Source organism: Scardinius erythrophthalmus (genome assembly GCF_964197995.2).
Source record: "Scardinius erythrophthalmus genome assembly, chromosome: 25".
Classification (NCBI taxonomy): domain Eukaryota; kingdom Metazoa; phylum Chordata; class Actinopteri; order Cypriniformes; family Leuciscidae; genus Scardinius; species Scardinius erythrophthalmus.
Window position 1 is genome coordinate 14,369,997 of NC_138245.1, and position 22,007 is coordinate 14,392,003.

Here is a 22,007-nt window from a genome sequence, read left to right on the forward strand (position 1 = left end):
TTATGGCATTAATCTGGAAGCTACCATATTGTGTTTGAACAGGGGGGGTTTTCCATCTGTATAATAACACAAGCTGTTTCAAATCAAATCTGCAAAAATCTCTCACAAATAAACATGATCCAATACTCCAAGACTCCAAATGCCTGCAAAAACATGCACAAATCCTCTGGTCTTTCATGTACTCCTCTAAGTTCGCTTCAGCCGTCCTCCCCTCCTCTCAGAGTTGATGTCCTCCTGTGGCTCAGAGCAGCCAGGTGAGTCTGAGCTGCCATCAGGCATGAGCTGAAGTGACACACACTCTCAGCAGATTCAATAACAACATTAGCATGCGTACAGGTGCATTAGTGAGCAGAAAGCCTAGTGGACAACCGTGGTGACTCGCAAGAAACACAGACGGATTGCTTAACGTGTCATAAATCAGCCTGGCACATACTGTGGAGAGATAGAGAGAGAGAGAGAGAGAGAGAGAAGAGAGAGAGAGAGAGAGAGAGAGAGAGAGAGAGAGAGAGAGAGAGAGAGAGAGAGACTCGAGACAGACCGCATTGCAGAGGAGACAGAGATCATATCAAAGCATGAGTGCAGAAATTGAGGTGTGGAGCAGTTCGGGAATGGATGAGAGCGAGAGAGACAGCAGCACAAGCCATGATGAAGACGATGAAGAACCAGAGGACGAAGAGGAACCCGACACTGAGGGACTGTGCAGGGAGCTGGTACAAGGTAACAGAGAAAGATAAGGAGACAAATAGTGGGAGAGAGCAGTTATTCGTACTGGATTTTTTATGCTGTGAGACAGGAGGAGGGAAAGAGACTCCCCCTGTGAATCGTGAAGGTCTTTATTTGCTGAAGATGGTATTGAACAACATGCACCGCATGCCAAAAAAAAACTCATTATCATCTGCAGAAGAATTTGTTTGCGTTTCTCTGAAGATGTCAGTGTTGTTTCACCTCAAATATGTGGTTACAGTGTCTGTGTGATATTGTCCTGTTTTTCATAATGATGGACACACAAGGAATGGAGTTTTAAATGTGCATACCATTTACAGAACTCTGATTTCTGTATCTAAGTCTGTGTTTTAATCATAGCAAAACATTTAATCACAATTTCCTGATTTATACTTTGAAGGATGAAGGGTCCATTGCTGTCATTTTTAACAAGGGCTAAATCACTTTAATCTGTCCAGTCACTTTATCCTGCCCACAGAAGCTCAGTCCAGTGTCACGAAGTACAGACTACTGTCTTACTTTCCTTAATGTTCTTAATTCTGTCATTGACGTAAATCACAGCAGGCCTGAACCCCTTCTCAGGCCAGGTGAGCAGATTTAGCAGCGGCTCCGTCACTGGCCAGAGCTTGTGGAGGACTGAATGAAAGAACACATGCTGACACTAATCATCACATGCGCTCTGCCACTGAACTGCTTTTGCTGCAGATTTTAAGTTTCTAAATGTCTTGACTTCCAGTGGTTTCATGCTATTGCCATCCAAAACACATTGTGGTTTGCACAAATCATGATTTTTGTCATTCCAAGTAAGCACATATTTAATTCGTTTATAATTTATTTCATTTTTCCCTTTTGTAACATTTTCAAATCTTTCATTGGATGCATATTCAAAAACAAAAGATTTTTAAAAGGTTATTAGGTCTATTTGATTTCCTTTCCAAACTCTGTACATTGATATGGTCAATTGCATGTAATTATTTGCATTTAGCTTTGTTTTCCCTGTTGTCTGCAACACTATCAGCTGCGAGCCAGAGCAGATCTTTGTTATTTGACTTTCTATCACACAACTTCTGCAGTGCTTTTCACTGTCCCTGGTGTAGAAGGTTAAAGCTTTATTAATGTGGACTCTTCTGAGCCAAGTCGTCGTTTGCAGAGCTGGGAACCGCTGCCAAGCTCTTATTTTAGCAAAGTCAAACACGTCACATTCCAGTTGAAATTTGATTACGCCTCAAGGAGAAACAAGAACCAACCAAGTGAAAATACCTTTCTTGAAAGAAAGCAGCAAAATCTGTTGGATTTGTGTCCAGGGAAGTGTTTCCCAACCTTTTTTGACATATATCCTGACAGTTCCATCAAGTACCATTAACTATGTTTCCATCCACCTATTTGTATGTGCATTTTGGGACATCACATAAAAAAAACGATGCATGGATATGTCAAGATGCGCAAAATTTTAACTTGTGTGCTCAATTTTGAGAAGACATGCACATAAACTATGATGGAAACACATTTACCGAATAAATCTCTTGATGCGCAACAAAAAACTGTGTGATGTTATTGGGTAACTGGACTAACCAGTGGACCAGTTTCATTGCACAGCATCTTAAATATTGGTTTGATCATTCTGAAATACCTGAACCGAAGTCTGTCATCAGATTTATTTGGTATAATGACCTCCCACATGATTGTGTTCCCAAACACCATCTGAATTTAAGATAACATGACAGACGCAAGTCATTTATGATGTAGAAAAAAAGAGCTACAGTGGCTTCCTGATTGCAGCCACTTCCATTTTTAGTTCAGATATTTTGCGCCAATGTCCCAGGAAGTGACGATTTTGTTCTCTTGAACACATGGGATGAAAAGCATTTGCAAATGTTTTATGCGATATTCCAATTTTGTGCAAGATAAATTCACAATTTTGGATGGAAACATAGCTGTTGTGGTCCTTTTTTACTCATTTTATATTGAATATCTTTTAGCAAATATATAAATCTTGCTGGTTTACTTTCCTTTAAAAAAAAAGAAGATAAGATTGTAATATTAAATAAATATATAATATTTATATTTATATTTTAATAGTATAATATTTGTTACATTTATATATGTATTTTTAATTTATATTATATTTGAAAATTTCATTGTTTTACAATAAAATATTCTGTAATATTCTAAGTCTGTAAGATATTTTAATATTTATTTTTCATTTATATTTTATTCATTATATTATATTTTAATATTTATTAAAAGAAAAATGTATATCCCTTGAAAAAGTATGCCTAGTAGTGTGGCCTAGTTTTCCACTGGTCTGGAAAGATGTTTGTAAACGCAGGCACGATCAGTATATTTATAAGTAGAGATGAAAACGAGAATGAATCCTTAATGAGGATCAGGCTAAGAGGCTCTTGTTCTTGACTGCCTAGACGTCTCTGTTACCTGACCCGTCGAGGTTGGGTCACATTGACTCTACAGTGCTGTATAATACAGTTCCGCATAGATCACACATTTATAAGCAGTGTTTGATCCATTTGAACATCAGAGGTGTTTTCTGACACACACACTGTAGTGGCATTATTCTGAAATCTATCATCTTTATTACATTGTTTCTGGTCAATTATCATGAGCCCATCAGCCAACCCTATGTCTCTTTCTCACATTCATACTCTCTCAATATCTTTTTTCCTCTGCAGTGTTGTGTTCAGAGAGAGTTGGTCAAATCACAAAGACATATCATGACATCGAGGCAGTTACACATCTGCTTGAGGAGGTGAGAGACACAACATGGTTTGCTTCACTGACATAATAGTTGGTATAAATTATACCCCTCTAGTACTTCCATGATGACATAATAAAAGTCCCGCACATGCTTGACTTCCTCTGCAGAAAGAGCGGGATCTGGAATTGGCAGCCCGGATTGGCCAGTCGCTGCTTAAGCAGAATAAAGCCCTGACTGAACGCAACAAACTACTGGACGAACAGCTGGAAATTGCCCAGGAAGAGGTCATAATTGCTACAAATTTTTTTTTTACTTGTTTTAAAAGGAGTATTGCTCACAAAAATTCTGTAATTCCTCATTACTCACCCATTTCCCACAAATATGTAAGTTTGTGGTATTTGTGGAACAAAAGTGTAAATTTTTTTAAAGGGGGGTGAAATGCTCATTTTCACTCAATCTCCTGTTAATCTTGAGTACCTATAGAGTAATATTGCATCCTTCATATCTCCAAAAAGTCTTTTGTTTCATTATATTTTTAATTGAAAGTTTGACTGTACCGAGTCTTTCCGGAAAAAAACGAGCGGGTGGGGGCGGGCCGTGTGGGCGAAGCTTAGCTGTGCTAACGCGCCGAGCTAACAACACACAGAGACATTTGTTCAACAGTTTACTCACCGTTCCAACGCACGACCGCGAACCTTTATCATTGTGACTGCTCGATCCTTAAGCATTAGACGATCTGGGCTTTGTTTATAAAACAATCATCGTCGAAATGCAGGGAACAACAGTCTTGCACAACCTCCGTTGATGCTCTGGAAAAACAAACTCCATCCACTGGTCCCTTAACGCTGGGTTCTTTGGGAATCTGTGCAGGGTTGTCTTGCCCTGGCAACCAAAAACACACTTCTTTGGTGACATTGACTTCCCAAAGCCGGGCAGAGCGCTTTGATGGCGAACTGCTTTCGCTCTCTTGCTCTGGGTTACGAGTGCGCGCGCGCCCGCGATCTTACCGGAGAAGTGCCCTTAGGACCCATATAAGGAAATTCCGCCCTCTCTTACGTCAGACAGAGCCATACTCGAAAAAAACTTTCCGAAACTTGTGACAAACTGGAAGGAGTATTTTTGGAACAAAAATACTCCTTCAAACGTACAACTTAGTTTTTGAAACTTTGTCCATGTTTAGCATGGGAATCCAACTCTTTAACAGTGTAAAAAACTCAGTATGCATGAAATAGCATTTCACCCCCCCTTTAAATAATTTTTCATGCACCTCTTTCCGTACATATGTGTGCCAAGCATAATCAAGTGTGACTATATATATGTTTTGCTAATCATCATCTATTTATGACACATTTATGGTGTATTTTTGTGTCTTTTTCATAGCTTTATAGGTCTGGCAAGAGCTGTGTTAAAAATTTTAAAAAACATTTTTTGGACAAATGAAAGAATAAATACAATCAGGTTTTAAATGAAGTGAGAGTGTACAAATACTGATAATATGTTCATTTTTGAATGAAAATACAAAATGTTCATTTAAGCAGTTGTATTAGTATTATTTTGTCTAAAGCAGCATTTTAATTATATATATATATATATATATATATATATATATATATATATATATATATATATATATATATATATATATATATATATATATATATATATATATAGTTTAAAAGCAGTGTACTTCCTAATTTATGAATGATATTATAGATATAATGCACTTAGTGTTTTGTGGTATATGGAATTTAACGCTGATTCTGGGTCTGTTCTTACAGATTTCTCAGCTGCGTCATGAGCTCTCCATGAGAGACGATCTCCTGCACTTTTATGCCAGCACTGAAGATATAGAGCATGCCTCAGAAACACTGTGAGTCACACACACACACACACACACACACACACACACACACACACACACACACACACACACACACACACACACTCACACACACACTCACACACACACACACACACACACACACACACACACACACACACACACACACACACACACACACACACACACACACACACACACACACACACACACACACACACACACACACACACACACACACACACACACACACACACACACACAATGAGTGATCAATGACTTAATTCTGATAAGTGTGTTCTCCTCCTTCAGGCTTATACGGAATGATTCGTCCACATCTCTCAGCAGCTACGTCAATTACGACTTTCTGCAACAGAAACTCAAGGGTTTGGAAGAGGAGAACTTCAAATTGCGCACAGAGGTGTGTTCTAACGCGTATTACATACATGCACAAAAAAATATCAAAGTTGAGCTACAATTAGATACATGTTTTCACACCCGTCACTCTATTTTTAGGCTAATGAGTTAACATTTGAGACCAACAGTTATGAGGAACAAGAACAAAGGCTTATGATGGTGTGTGTAGATGAACTCGGTGAGTAAATTACCCACAATGACCATCTCATCATTCGGTATCTCAAATAAGTTAATAGACTAAAGTTTCCTCTTCTTCCCTCTCTCACCAGCGACAGCGAATAAGCGGGCCGTATCTCTGTCAGATGAGTTGGCCCGGAAGGTGGAAGATTCGCTAAGACAACAAGAGGAGATTAGTGCCCTCCTGGGACAGATTGTTGACCTGGAGCAGCGCTGCAAAGGGGTTAGACACGCAAACCCACACACACACTCTATTTAATCTTTCACACCATTTAGAGAATACATTTATATAAATGAATACATCAAATTTGCTTCCAAATTCAGCTCACTGCTGAGAACGAGGAGTTAACGCAACATCTGAATGCCTCCCGGGAATCCCAGGCGCAAGTTAAAACAGAGGTACAATCCTCACAATATCAATGTCACAATGTTCACACAGCATTCTGCAGCTGTCATTGATTGTTTTCAAGCCGTGGCTTTTGTGTCGATTTATTATGTTCTGTCTCCCTCTGGTGGCAGCTGAAGGAACTGCAGGAGAGGTACTCGGAAACTGAAGACATGCTCCATGAAGCCAGAGAGGACATTAAAAACCTGCGGAATAAGAGTTTGCCCAACAGCACTGTGCAGCGTTATAGCACCCTGGCAGCGGTCTTCCCAATGGATTCACTTGCTGCTGAGATTGAAGGAACCTTCCGGAAGGGCCTAGACAGCCCAGCGCCCACTGAGTACAAGTTAGTCACCTGAGTACATGTAACAGCTGTTCATATATTGCAAATCAGCAGTTTTGATTCGTTTTACAATAAAAAAATATCTAAATATCTGTTAAACAAGACATCATTTTATAAACGTTAATAAAATATTAAGTGTGTAAGATTTTCAGAAGAATATGCAGTGTTGTTTTTTATTGAAATTTTATTCAGTAAGGTTTTTATTCTGCAAGGACATATTCAATTGCTCAAAAGGGACAGTAAACATATTTATAATGTTACAAAATATTTTAATTTCAAATAAATGCTGTTCTTTTCAACTCGCTATTCAAATAGAAAATAATATATTACGATTTAAAAATAATAATGTATAACAGAAATATTTTTCAAAAACATTTAAAAAATCTTACCCCAAACTTTTGAACAGAAGTGCATTTTGAATTATTTTATTACATTTTATTTTTCTCATTCCACTGGCAAATTATTTTATAATTTTAGCATAAATGTTAAAAAAGGTTGCTTTATTATTATCTATATGTTTTATTTATTATCTTAGATAAGTTTGCATCTCAAATAATACATTTTTTTGTTTTAACGTGTAGATATTTTTTTTGGAAACAAAAAAAAAATTCCATTTATTCAGCGCCTAACATGTGTTGTGTACTTAATGTATATAAATGTTGTAAAATAACCATGGACTGCAAGAACATGATGTGATTCTCTTGAATTTACTTTGCAGGAATCATCCATTGCGGGTGTTTGAGACGGTGAAAGTGGCCAATCATGCGGCTCGGCTACGTTCCCAGAATCTCTCTCCCCATGTTACGGGTTCGAGCCCTGCATCATTGCGCTCTAGTCGAATCAGTACACCACGGACCAGTTATTATGAATCAGACAATGTAAGCGTCAACCTGGAGGATAAGCACTCGCCTCCAACACACACACAGGATCATGGGTCAGTGTCTGTTTCAATTAGTTTCTCTTAAAAATTTCACAAAAATTTACTTTTAACAATGAATCGATTAATAATGAATTCTAACTTATTTCCTGCATAGGTTGCTGGAGTTGAAGCGGTTGGGCCAGCCAGGTACGCCCGGTGGGCAGGATTTAGAGGAAGCGCTACGGTCTCTCTCAGAGCGTCAGGAGAGCCACACATCAGAGCGTCCGTTCTTCGAGGTGGAGCGAGAAAGGAAACTGCGCGCCCTGCAGAGTGGAAGCAGCGGCAGTGGCGGCGGCTCCAGCGGCTTCCTGACGCCCAATGGCAGCGTTGCATCCACAGGAACTAACTACTCTGGCACCTCCACGCATTCGTCAGGCACAGGCTCCTCCCGCTCGTACCTGCCCGAACGGCTGCAGATAGTCAAGCCGCTGGAGGGTCAGTAGATACGCACACAAATAGTCATGAATGCTAAACATTTAGATCAACCCCAATTTTGTGGCTTTCCAAACCACAAATTATAGTCAAGTCAAGTCACCTTTATTTACAGGTATATTTATACAATACAGATTATTTCAAAGCAGCTTTACAGTGATAAGAAAAATTATGCATTTCGGCTGTTGTTTAGCTGAATTTCTTCAGTTCATTGTATTTTTAAATATTAAAATAAATATAAAAATAACTAAAAAACATAAAATAATGAGTAAATAATTAAATAAAAATAAAATAACATTAGATATAATCATATAATCAAATATATACATACATCTTTACGTTTTAGGGGAGTTGCACAATTATACAACCAAAATTAATCTTGCCCTGATCAAATTATGGGATTCTTAAAAAAAGATTTATTGACTGACTCTAACACACAGTAATGCTTTTTTCCCATCATGTTTCTGCATGTTGGTTGCCCCACATGATTTTGATTAGGTAGATTTTCAAATATTAATAAGCAGTGAAACTTATAAGCATCTTTAATAAAATACAGAGTCCTTTCCCAGTTTTTGATAAGTATGGAATTTGATTTGAGCAATTTCCAGATATGGATAAGTATGGACATTTTTTTTTTGTATGACTATAAAAGATTAGGCGACTATTTCCCCTATTCAGTTGTCTAAAATATAAAATAACGAATTTCTACTAATAAATGTATAATACTAGCAGAGTGAATTAATGGCATAAGTTTAGTGATCGTTTAGTGCCATTATAACCATTTATGTCAAATATGTTCTGCAAAGTCTACAGAGAGGTTTGTAAATTTGTCTGGAAAAGTATGGAATTTTGAAATGTGAAATGTGTAGGAACTTTTTTTGGGGGGGACAAACAAATGAATTGACCCATTTACTTAATCTTTCCACTGTCCACAGGCTCAGTGACTCTGCACCAGTGGCAGCAACTGGCCAAGCCCAATCTGGGGGGTATCCTGCACCCACGGCCCGGTGTCCTCACCAAAGACTACAGAGAGCTGGACGGGGATTTTCAGCAGGTCTACAGCCTCAACGACCTCGAGGAGGATGAGCCTGATCTGTCCAAATTCCCCAACCTCCTGCACGGCACTGTGGGTAAGAACCGCGTCACCTACATTTTCTTTTAAAAAGGGTTTAGATTTCAGTATATATGTATTTTTAAATGACCAAATTTATAATTTTCCTCATGCTTCAGTTCATAGCAATTCCACCCTGTTTTTACTCTAGTGCTGTCTTGCATAGCTGAGATTTAGCGTGTGTTTGCGTTTTCTCACATAAACTTGCAGTCAGTTCATCCAGACCTAGCATCCCTCAGACCTCCCCCACGCACCCGACCACTAGCTGTCAGATCCTCCATCCCTCTGTCTTCCTCTCCTCCTTCTCCACCAGGTAAGACATGATTCACACAGTGCTTATTATAGGACTGTCACTCATCCATCAAAATTCTCCTGCTCTTGCTTTTAACGGACATTCGCATAAAACTAGACAATTGCTTAAATTCTTACATTTAAAAAAAAAATGAGGCACTTGGCGGAATATTAGAAATGTCTGTGTCAAATTTCACAATCCAAAATTATTTTAGTACTTTTAGTATTCTTGCTTATTGTCCCTCCTTCCCTCTGTAACAGGAAACGCTGGAACCGGCTCTTTGTACAGTTATAATACCATCCTCCGTAAAGTAAGACGTGTCAGGCATGATTTTTTCGATCCCTTTACTAGGATCATCCGTGCAATTGTGAAATCCATTCACTAACTTTCTTTCTCTCTAACCTTAGGTTTCATTCATGTGCTAAAAAAAAACATCGTAGCATAACAGAATCTGACATTTTATTATTGATTCCGTCTTCTCTCCTGTTCAGATATAGGTTTAGGTATGAGTGCTGTTATGTCTCATGCATCACACATCTGTTTTAACATAACGCTTTTCTACTAAGATCATGTTTTATTAGGAAAATGAATGTACTAATGTCATTCTCAAAAAACGCTGAAGTTATGAAATACAGTTAAATTCTCCTATAAATGTTGGTGATATTAACATTTTGACATTACTAAGGTTTCATTTGTTAACATAAGATAACATGAACTAACAATAAAGAATACGTCTGCAGCATTTATTATTCTTAGTTAATATCAATCTCAACATTTACTGGTACATTTTTAAGATTGAATGTTGTATGTGTTAACATTAGTTATTGCATGGTGAACATTTTTATTAACTAACATTAACAAAGGTTAATAAATGCTGTAAAAATATATTGCTCACTGTTAGTTCATATTAGTTAATGCATTAATTAATGTTAACAAATGATACCTTATTGTAAAGTGTCGCTTTACAACAAGGATTGTAACGCCAGTGAAAAATTCCCATAAAAAGACAATTATAAAATTTGTAATTAATTAAATCATCCTTAAATCATTTTCTGATAAAATACCTTACATCAATAACATTCAAAAGGACCAAGTGAAAAAAAAAAATACATTTAAAGGTATATTAATCATTTTCAACATCATGGGGAAACTAGTATTTTGAAGGTACAAACTTGTTTAAAAAATTACTTTCAAAGTCAGAAAGTTTGGAGAAAGAACATATTGTTCTACGGAGCCCCTAAAGGGACATGGTGAAGGACCAAATATATGAGATAGGAGGTAAAATATTTGTCAAGGCTTTTGGGTTCCCCCCAGAAACTTTGCATTCACTCAAAAAATCAAAAGTTTTGGAGCGAACGCAAAGTTTCTCAGGGCAACGCAAAACTTTTGCAAGTGAACATAAACACATTGAAATATATTTTTTTTCTCCCATCTCATATTTTTTCCATTAATATGTCCCTTTAGGGGCTCCATACTGTTGCTCCAAATGTGCAAAAGGTGATTGTTAACATTGACATAAAAATTGGACATTCTTTTCTTAATTGTTTGCATTATTATAATTGTTTGCTCTTGTTTGAATTATTTGAACTCTTTGCACTTTGCTTTGCTTTTCTGTAAACTTTCACTAACGCTTCACCTGGAAAAAAAATATTTATTCATTTAAATAAATTGGTAGCTAACTGTACATTTCATTTAATTGATATTCCAGATGAAGAGGACAAGTTATTTATTTATCAGGCACCTGGCGAATAACAATTTTACCTTATTAAGATGTCATAGGTATAGATAGAAACCCCTCTTTTTTATATAGGGTTCCTTATCATGACTGAAATGTCTTTTTTTTTTGAGAATGACTTACTAATACTAGACTGTGCATGTCAAGTCTTCTTCTAAATGCTGTTGAACCTGTTAACCAACTTGTTCAAGTCTCATCTTCACATCCATTTATTCATAAGCATAAGCACTTGTGTTCTGGTGTAGCTGCCTAAAGTTTCCCATGGAGCACCTAACATTTTTCTTCCTTGTTCTCTCCCCAGCCTTCGGCCCCGCAGTGCGTCCGCTTGTGGGAGCTGTGAGCATGTGAGGATGTCACCAGGCCTTCAGTGCGTCTCTGGGTCCACATCACACCTCCACCCGACCTCCTCCCTTGGCCTGCTGCAACTTGTATCCGAGCATGGCATCTCAGCCGCAGCCTATCCTCGCTCTCCTCTCGTTCACTCCCTCACCGCATCCTCAGAGGAAAGACAACGAGCCTTTGAGACAAGTGAAGTAAAAAGAGAAAAGGAACGGCAGAGAAACATTTTCAGCGTCAACCTTGTGGAAAAGCTCAGAAGCCTGGGCCTGTACAAAGTGGTTGCCAGAGGATTGGTGGATTATTGTCGAACAGAAAAACCAGACCCGTATAATAGTCCCCCATGAAACGCACGGAGCTGTTCATCATTGAAGGTGCCATTTCGTGCATCACGCTCATTTTGGAATGCAGCTAAACTTCCCCCATTTGTTATGGGACATTACAGAAGCCATACCAGTTGAATGACATATCAAATGTGCGTGTCTGTGGTGACTTCCTTTTTAATTTATGCATCACTAGGAATTTTAATTATGAACTGCACCTCAACATATTTCATGATGAAGTCAAACACATTTTTTGTATCATTGTCACAGGGTGTTTTAAACACTCTTCAGAAGAAAATAGCTGCAGATTTGTTGACGTTTTAACATGTCGTCTTTTGTTGAGTCGTTGTCATCATCAATCTTAAAATCACAGTTTTATTGTTATGAAATTGTAGCAGCACTACAGAAAATGCACTATGTGGCCTAATGTTTTGCTTGCTGCCAACCAAGCATCAATGTCAGTAGTGCGTTCTGTTTCCTGAGAAATACATTTGTTCACAGTAGCACTTTTCAGGGCATTGAAACCCCTTTTTCTAGGGAATGCAGGGTACATTATGTGAGGTTATGTACTGTACCTGCTGTCTAAACACTGTAAAAATGAGAAGCTGTATTTCTGTTGGTGGTCAATTTAGGGAACATTATACAGACTTGTTGAGTGAATAGAAGTGATCTTGTGCTTTATTTTCACTGTGCTTTAATGCAAGAACACCTCTTGTGATGGTACACCACACACACACACATGTAGGGTAAACGTACCTATTAAGCTCAAGTACCCATTAAGCACACTACCATCTTGGAGCTCAGATTATAAAAAGAAACAGCAATGTATTATCCTATTTGATGTATTAACCAATTGATGTGTTTGTTACTATATACCTCCTGTAATTTTAAACCAATCAGACCATTGCACACTGAGATATGTGTGTCCATGTGTTCACACTGTCTGGCGGCTATTTTCAAAGCTGTCTGAAAACTTTCACCAGAAGAGGAGCCCCTCAGATGTGCATTTTTTATATGTTTAAGCCTTTATTTTGAAGAAGTACATCTTCTTATTGCAAAATTAAGAGATTAATGTTTAGACTTTTAAATATTATAACCTGGAACCTGGATGTGGGAAATAATTACAGTTAGATCTAAAAGATAGTTTTAGCAACATAGCCCAGATGCTACGAACATAGCTAGCTTACTAGCTGTATAAGATTGTGTGCTACATTAATATATTACTTCACAGGAATTAATGGCTTGTACTTTTAAATCCATAATATTCTAATTTTACATTTTATTGATAGTCTGTGGTTTTAAACTGCTGTAATTTTTAAAGAATTCATATTATTGTTAGGTGAGCTTAAAGGGTGCACTACTATGACAATCACACAGCTTCAGTGTGACATCAATTAGAAAAAGCATAATTTCATAGATATTGTCTATAATAGTTGTTCATATTAAAATTGGTATAAACTTAATACATTACCTAGATTATTAATTTAGCTAAATATTTTCCTTTAAATTTTAATTTAATATTTATTAATTAAAAAATGTTTTTGCTCCAATTAAGCACAGTGTGTGCTCCCTTTAAGCTCACCCACATTAAACGTCTATGTAAATACTTAATAATCAGAATTTAAATATTAACTGATGGTTGTCACTGTTAATCTTCAAAAAAATGATTAATAAACTTATTTTCACAGTCTTAAGATGACAAAAGCTAGACGAAACTATAGTGTATGCCCAAAGATGAAAGAGGCATGTCATACAAAGAAGGAGCCATCAGAAACCTGTCGTATCTGTCCAAGAAGTTTGGAGTAGACAGGAAAGCTCTGACCCAGAGAGTTAAAGGGATACTCCACTTTTTTTGGAAATAAGCTCATTTTACAACTCCCCCAGAGTTAAATAGTTGAGTTTTACCGTTTTCGAATCCATTCAGCCGATCTCCGGGTCTGGCGGTACCACTTTTAGCATAGCTTAGCATAATGAATTGAACCGGACAAGACCATTAGCATCTCTCTCAAAAAAATGACCAAAGAGTTTCGATATTTTTCCTATTTAAAACTTGACTCTTCTGTAGTTACATCGTGTACTAAGACGTACGGAAAATGAAAAGGTGCGATTTTGAGAGTATAGTTCCTAGCCATATCAGCCTAGAAAATTTAAACTTTACATTTTCCGTCGGTCTTATTACACGATGTAACTACAGAAGAGTCGAGTTTTAAATAGGAAAAATATCAAAACTCTTTGGTCATTTTTTTGAGAGAGATGCTAATGGTCTTGTCCGGTTCAATTCATTATGCTAAGCTATGCTAAAAGTGGTACCGCCAGACCCGGAGATCGGCTGAATGGATTCGAAAACGGTAAAACTCAACTGTTTAACTCTGGGGGAGTTGTAAAATGAGCCTATTTCCAAAAAAAGTGGAGTATCCCTTTAAGGAGCACATTGGTTTGTTTTGTTATTTGATTTTTCAATATGGGTTACATAGCTGAACGTGGACTAGTCTAGATGTTGCAATGAGTTTGAATGACACGTCACTATGAATAGGATAGGCTACCTGATCAAATTGAATGCCTTGTTGCTTGATTTTAGTGTTCTGTTTTTTTGTGATTGACTCTGTACCTTCAAATAAAACTTTTTTCAATTATTCCTTAAAAAGGTTGTTTAAAATAAACAAGAATTTTTAATAAAACTTGTTGTGAGCTTATTGGGAACAGGGGTGTGCTTAAAGGGTACAAAACGTACCCATTAAGCACAGCCAGACTTTTTATATTTAATGATGTACATCTTAATTGAAATACTTTTGTCATTTAAAATAAAATGAAATATTATAGTGTGAGAGATTGATATTTTATTTTAAAATAACTTCTTGTACTAAAACCAATATCTTGTGCACTAAAAATGTCTCAATGTAGATTTTGGTGAGCTTAATAGGTACGTTTACCCTATGTACTGTATACTGTAACTTAAATGTCACAGACACGTTTTCACCCAATTGTAAAGTTTGTAATGCATATGATTGTGTATTGTCAGAATCAGGGATGCAGTAATAAAGTCAATGGTGCAGTTTTGCTTGAATTAAGTGCTCTAGAGCCATAAATAGTAAATCTACAATCGGGTAATTATAATATAGAGTCGTCTTGGGAATTTATAGCACTGGATACAAGATCACTTGGGTGCATTGTACATTTAACACAGCTTTTATTTTCCCCTCAACAACCTGTCTTTCCATCAACGTCTTTTATTGTGTCCACTAGAGTCTCTCAGCCAAATGAAAAGAAACATGGTAATATATCTATATGTGGAAAGCCTTCTATGCATTTGAGATTTTCAGAGGGACATAATGCGGTGTAGTATTTACTGATCTAGTGTCTCAGACAAAATGGTTATTTAAAAAGTAATATATATATATAAATATCTACCTGAAATACCACTCTGTACACAGAATGCCTGGTCATAATTTTGTAGAATATGTATAGAGTTGTTTTTAAAAAAAGGATAATGTAAAAAAAATGTAAAGAATTATTAATTTAAACAAGGACAAAGGGTTGAGTAATAGTTGTATTTTTACATTAGAACAATGTTTAGACACTGTTTAGTCTCACAATGAATTGAAGCCCCTGAGTTCACTGTATCTAAAGTAACTTTTTGGGCACTGATATGATATTGTGTTACATGGCAATAAAGATTTCAGTGTATTTTGAAACATGTCTACATGTTTGTATGTTTGACCTGTTTTTCTTTTATGTTAATTTAAAATGCATAAATTGAAATAATCTACATTTTAATATAGTAAAGAGAGTATAAAAGTGTCCTAAAATGGTCTGAAAACAGCATAACAAACCGTGTGAAAATTAGAGCGCTGCAGGGATGACATATTTGTAGGCCAAAACCTGGAAGCAAGTTAGCCTCTCTGGTTCCATAGTCCTAAAGTCAATGTTGTTTTTGGTTAAATGCCTAAAATAAGGTTTGTGGTTAACACAAGCTATGTTCAACCCACTGCTCTGCACATTTTGTATGTCTCTTCTATCTAACACACTGACCGCATCCGAAAACTTAAAAATGCTGCCTTCGGAGGACGCATTCCAAGGTAGGAAGGCATCAAGGCACGTCCAAATTCAGTTATCTTCACTTTCTGTCTCCTGACCTGGGGTACCTTCACCTGATTGATTTTTGAAGGCAGCATAGATGTATCCGTCGCTGCCTTTGATATCCCACAATCCTATGAATTCCATTCGGTGACAGTTGAGCTAGAAAAAGAAAGATGGCGTCTGAAAGTTGCGCAAGAAATGACATCAAAAGTAGAAAACTTTGGTAAAAAACACAAACTAACAACCAACTGCAACTTTCAGATGCCAACTTTATTATTTATCTTAACTGTAACAGAAGGAATGCACTGGATTGTGATATCAGAGCGAAGGATACATCTTTGCTGCCTTCAAAAATCGATAAGATGAAGGTATCACGGTTTACAGGAAGTGAAGCTAACATTGGATTCAGATGTGGCTTTGTGCCTTCTTACCTTGTAATGCATCCTGGCGCATCACTGGCGGTACAGGGACATGGCCGGTATGTCAACCCCTTAGTGGTGCTCTGTTTCCAGACACATAAAGAGGCGCTGCAGCCTCTTGCCTGCTGCGTAAGCGGGTGGCGGGTGCTTCCAGCGGTATCAGAGTGGGTCATCATGATTCTACAATTTTTTACATGCAGACAACCCTGTTTTAGTAGCGTACTGGTGTCGGAAGTGTCAGATCGGGATGTGCCCATATTGTGTGCAGAGACTCATTCTCTCCTAGCAAAACAGGCGATAGAAGTGGTGCCGCCAGAGCAAAGGGAAAGCGATCTGTACAGTCGCTATTTTCAAGTCCCCAAGAAGGACAGGGGTCTTTGCCCCATTTTGGATCTGAGACAGCTAAATCGCATACTGGCGAAGCGCCCATTCAAAATGATTACTGTGAAGCAGATCCTTGTGCAGAATCAACCTGGGGACAAGTTTGTGTCGGTGGATTTAAAAGACGCGGATTTTCATATCAAGATAGACCCTTGTTACAGGCACTTTCTGAGATTTGCATTCGAGGACATCGCTGCTTAAAGTCCTTTCTTTCGGGCTGGCTTTGGCTCCAAAAACGTTTACAAAGTGTGTGAATGCAGCTCTTTCTCCTCTCAGGCGCATTCTGAAAAACTTGGACGATTGGCCCAGTCTCAGTATGTGCTAGAAATCCACAAGAAATAGCTTCTGGATCACTTGTTGTGCCTAGGGCTGTCTATCAACATGTGGAAGAGAATGCTCTATCCCTCGAGGATTGCGTTCTTGGGTATGATCCTGGACTTGCATTTGATGCAAGCGTGTCTGTCTCAGGACTGTGTACAATCGCTACTCAGTGCTCATGCCATATTCAAGCTGGGGAAATCGCTTTCTCTGAAGTGCTTTCAGGGAGTTCTCAATAGGCAGAGAGGCTGAGAGGAAAGTCGTAATGACGGATGTATCGTTGATGTGCTGGGGAGACCTTTGTGATAGCAGGCCCTTAGACAAGTGCGCATTCCATCAAAGTGGTACATAAACTGCCTAGAGCTGAGAGATCTTTAGCTTTGCAGCCCTTTTTTCCATTCGTGAAGGATCGTCATGTCCTGGTCCGGACGGACAATGTGGCAGTGGTCTTGTACATTAATCACCAAGGGGATTTTCCTTATTGCCTGCTTCAAAGGCTGGTGGAATGTTAACTTTTGAGGGCGGACTGGAACCCCATATCGATACGGGAAGTCCATGTTTCCAGCCGTCTAAATTGCAGCGTGGACATACTGTCCAGGGGTGACACAGTTCACGGAGAATGGAGGCTACACCCTTAGACAGGTGATTAGACAGATGATTTGGAGCCTGTTTGGAGAAGTGGAGGTCGATTTGTTTGCCTTGGAGGAGAATGCGCATTGCCCGCTGTTCTTTTCACTGATGGACACTACAGGACTGTTTGGATAACTCTAAAGTGTAAATTGCTGCCTTTTCATTTTTTGACTCACCCCTTGATTGTCGTACTTGTCTGGGATTTGTCTTTGGTGCTTAACGAACTTTTATGGGCCACCTTTTGAACCAAAAGTGATTTTATTTTCTTTGGTAGGTGGTAAGAGTTAGTGATTTACATGCTCTATCTACTGACACGGCTTGTATGGTGTTTGGTAAAGATGACTGTATGGTCAGGTCCCAGATGTAGATATCTGTCCAAAGTATTGTTTACACTGTTTACACAGGTTACAATGCTGCAAGTGCTTGCTTCTCAGGAAATTACATCTCCGCCACATCCTTTATGCCCTGTTCACGCTTTGTGTGCATATGTGAACAGGTCTAGTCATTTTATGATGTTTTATTAACAAAGTTCGGGAGGAACACGTTCAAATGATCTATCCAATCATCACGTCATTCCAGTCATCATCATTCCAATCATCATCATTCCAATCATCACGTCATTCCAACCAGCTGTCAACTACTGTATCTGTAATCAACATGTCTACCCAATCAGCAAATGACTGGAGGCCTATATAGTCGACTCACCTATGTTCCTTGACAGGTTTCAGCATCCCTCTGCTACGTGTCTCCTCAAACTTGCCTGGTCACTTTCCTAACCAGAAATTCTGGGGGAGTACTCTGGGTTTGGGCCAAATTCTGAGCTTGGAGCCCTAATACACGTACAACTTTACTCTGATCTGATTATTTGTTAGTGTGAACTCGTGAAACACTGTTAAAGCAGTTGTTTGTCTGTTTTGGAGGTTGCACTTTCGATCTGCCACTTTCGAAACAACGCTGGTCTCACTGGATCTTGGAAGCTACAGCGTCAGCATGTGCTTCTAAAAATTAGACTTGTCCCATTGGAGTTTATGCTCACTCAACTAGGAGTAAGGCTTCTTCATGGGCTTTCAGATAAAGGATGGCGATTTGTCTGGGGTTTGGTGGGAGGTTGGTCTTCCCAGATCACCTTTGGTACATTTCACCTGCCCAAATGGTAATCAAAACTAGCCCACTCACGCCAAATCTAGCCCAAACGCTTTCTGAGGGGGTCCACCGGTAAAACTCTTGCGAGGTCATTGCCTGATAAGGCAGCTGAGAAACAAGTCAGTGTTTCCTATGTCAGGTGGGAGAGACATAAAAAATGTGCAGAGTGGTGGACCAGGATTTGAAAACCACTGTTTTATTATACTACAATAATAGTCACATGATTGTGGTCTAGTTTGTTTACAGCCTACTGTTTACTTCTGGCGTCTGTGTTTAGGCTTTTAAATTCATAAAAGTTGTGTTAATTTGTGAAGACTTGATGAACAAAACGTGAAAGAATAATAAACCTTTGTTGGTCACAGAGCTTATTATCTGCAATAATCCACTCTATTCACTGAACATCAAGAGGGCAGACTTTTTAAAGGAATTGTGTCAATTTTTTAAATGCCAAATTGGTTGATGCTTGTAGTCATTATACTGTATGGTTTTTTTTTGCAGCCAGCCATTTATAATTAATTTAGAATTAAAAATTCCAATAAAAGGAGGATTACTGAGAGAAAGTATGGCCACCCATTCCATGTATAGTCAAGTCATCTTCATTTATATAGCGCTTTTAACAATGTAGATTGTCTCAAAGCAGCTTTACAGAGATAAGCGTATAATTTAAGGTAACAGAGATTGTTTTGGCTTTACAGCAGAGTTAAGTTATTTCCATCTAAAGTTAGTTTTAATTGATTTGGTTCCGTCGCAATGATCATTTGTTATTAAATTAGGGGCCGCTAAGACGACACCATTCTCTCTACACAGACTTTAAACGCGAACCTGTGAGAAACGCTGATGGCGTTCACATGCGCATTTAGAATGGGTTCTATAGTTATGTGCGTTAGAATATACGCAGGTTTGGAATTCCCTACAAGCCAAGCCTAAACAAAATACTTGTCTTTCCTTATAAATTTTGATAAGGAATTTTATTTTATTTGTTGCTTTGGGGTAGGACCGCAAGACGAATTTTCCCGACAACGCCTTATCTGTAGAGTGGTAGTGGGATCCTCCATAGGGAGAGACTAGTTGGCACTTCAGCACTGCGTTGTCATCGGTCCAGGTGAAGGTCCTTCGTCAGATCTGGATACGGCCTGGATCCGGCAGGCTGCAGGAAAAACCTTGGGATAAACACAGACACTAAAATTAGCGTAGATGCCATTCTTCTCATGATGTAACGAGTACATCAGGATTTTTGGGAAGTGTTCCCGGTTCCGGCTGACCTAATCTATGCAGCATAACATTAAATTATAGAAGTCTATAATGTATTATGTGAAAGCTAGGTCAAAGAGATGTGTCTTTAATCTGGCTTTGAACTGACAGAGTGTGTCTGCTTCCCGGACAATGGTAGGAAGACTGTTCCAGAGTTTTGGTGCTAAATAGGAAAAGGATCTACCGCCAGCAGTGGATTTTGATATTCTAGGTATAATCAACTGGCCGGAATTTTGAGATCGTAATAGACGTGACGGACTATAATGCGTTAAGAGCTCGCTCAAGTACTGCGGAGCTAAACCATTCAGTGCTTTGTAAGTAATCAGCAATATTTTAAAATTTATGCGATGTTTAATAGGGAGCCAGTGCAGTTTTGACAGAACTGGGCTAATATGGTCATACTTCCTGGTTCTGGTAAGAACTCGAGCTGCTGCGTTTTGGACCAGCTGTAGTTTGTTTATTAAGCGTGCAGGGCAACCACCCAGTAGAGCATTACAATAATCTAGCCTTGAGGTCATGAACGCATGAACTAATTGTTCCGCATTTGTCAATGAGAGCATATGACGTAATTTAGATATATTTTTAAGATGGAAAAATGCAGTTTTACAGATACTAGACACGTGACTTTCAAATGAAAGATTGGTATCAAAGAGCACACCCAGGTTCCTAACCAACGACGAAGACTTAACAGAGCAGCCATCAAGTGTTAGACAGTATTCTAGATTATTACGTGAGGAAGTTTTTTGTCCAATAATTAGAAACTCTGTTTTTTCAGAATTTAGAAGTAGGAAATTACAAGTCATCCAATTTTTTATATCCGCTATGCATTCCGTTAATTTTGTGAATTGATAAGTTTCGTTAGGTTTTGAAGAAATATAGAGCTGAGTATCGTCAGCATAACAGTGAAAGCTAATTCCATGTTTCCTAATGATATCTCCTAATAGTAGCATGTACAGAGTGAACAGCAGCGGTCCTAATACTGAGCCTTGTGGTACGCCATACTTAACCTGTGATCGATGAGACATCTCATCATTTACTGCTACAAACTGATAACGGTCAGATAAGTATGATTTAAACCATGCTAGTGCATTTCCTGTAATGCCAACATAATGTTCTAATCTATTTAAAAGAACGTTGTGGTCGATGGTGTCAAATGCAGCGCTAAGATCGAGTAACACTAATAGAGAGATACAACCACGATCGGATGATAAGAGCAAATCATTTGTGACTCTAACGAGAGCTGTTTCGGTACTATGGTACGGTCTAAATCCGGACTGGAAATCCTCGCAGATATCATTTCTTTCAAGAAAGGAACACAGTTGTGAGGATACTGCCTTTTCTAATATCTTTGACAGAAAAGGTAGATTCGAGATCGGCCTGTAATTGACTAATTCTGAAGGATCAAGTTGCGTTTTTTTAACAAGCGGTTTAATCAAAGCCAGCTTAAAGTTTTTTGGTACGTATCCTAGAGACAAAGGCGAATTAATGATATTAAGAAGAGGATCTATGACCTCTGGAAGTATTTCTTTCAGTAGCTTAGTCGGTATAGGGTCTAACATACATGTTGTAGATTTAGATGATTTAATGAGTTTAGTAAATTCTTCCTCTCCTATAGCAACGAATGAATCAAATTTTTCCTCAGGGAGACTACAATGCACTGCCTGATGCGATACTGTAGTAGACGGTTGCATAGTTATAATTTTGTCCCTGATATTATCAATCTTATAAGTGAAGAAGTTCATAAAGTCATTACTGCTGTGTTGCTTGGAAACTTCGGTGCTTGAAGCTTTATTTTTCGTTAGTTTAGCCACCGTTTCAAATAAATACCTAGGATTATGTTTATTTTCTTCTAATAGGGTTGAAAAATAAGCAGATCTAGCAGCTTTTAAAGCCTCTCTGTAAGTAATTGAGCTCTCTTTCCATGAAATGCGAAATACCTCTAGTTTTGTTTTCTTCCAGTTGCGCTCCATTTTTCTGGCTGCTCTCTTAAGGGCCCGAGTGTGCTCGTTGTACCACGGCGTTGGACTATTTTCTTTAATCTT

The 22,007-nt window shown here is 38.2% G+C and overlaps 1 protein-coding gene across 5 annotated transcripts; it reads left to right on the forward strand.

Moving 5' to 3' along the window:
* Nucleotides 1-273: 273 nt before the first annotated feature.
* Nucleotides 274-13,730, forward strand: hap1 (huntingtin associated protein 1). 5 transcript variants are annotated; one of them, XR_014029526.1, is made up of 16 exons: nucleotides 587-717; nucleotides 3,411-3,487; nucleotides 3,604-3,720; nucleotides 5,215-5,306; nucleotides 5,589-5,697; nucleotides 5,793-5,871; nucleotides 5,963-6,093; nucleotides 6,195-6,269; nucleotides 6,390-6,601; nucleotides 7,317-7,532; nucleotides 7,633-7,952; nucleotides 8,885-9,079; nucleotides 9,271-9,373; nucleotides 9,613-9,662; nucleotides 9,760-9,855; nucleotides 11,389-11,405. XR_014029526.1 is itself a non-coding variant. In XM_081358539.1 (15 exons), exons 1-14 carry the CDS (start codon nucleotides 609-611, stop codon nucleotides 9,644-9,646), a joined length of 1,869 nt encoding a protein of 622 aa, XP_081214665.1. In that variant the 5' UTR covers nucleotides 587-608; the 3' UTR covers nucleotides 9,647-9,662; nucleotides 11,389-13,730. The 5 variants fall into 5 exon arrangements, 4 of the variants coding, with proteins under 4 accessions (XP_081214662.1, XP_081214665.1, XP_081214664.1 ...); XM_081358539.1 differs by lacking the exon at nucleotides 9,760-9,855 and having other exon boundaries at nucleotides 11,389-13,730; XM_081358538.1 differs by having other exon boundaries at nucleotides 9,760-11,424.
* The last annotated feature ends 8,277 nt before the right edge of the window (nucleotides 13,731-22,007 follow it).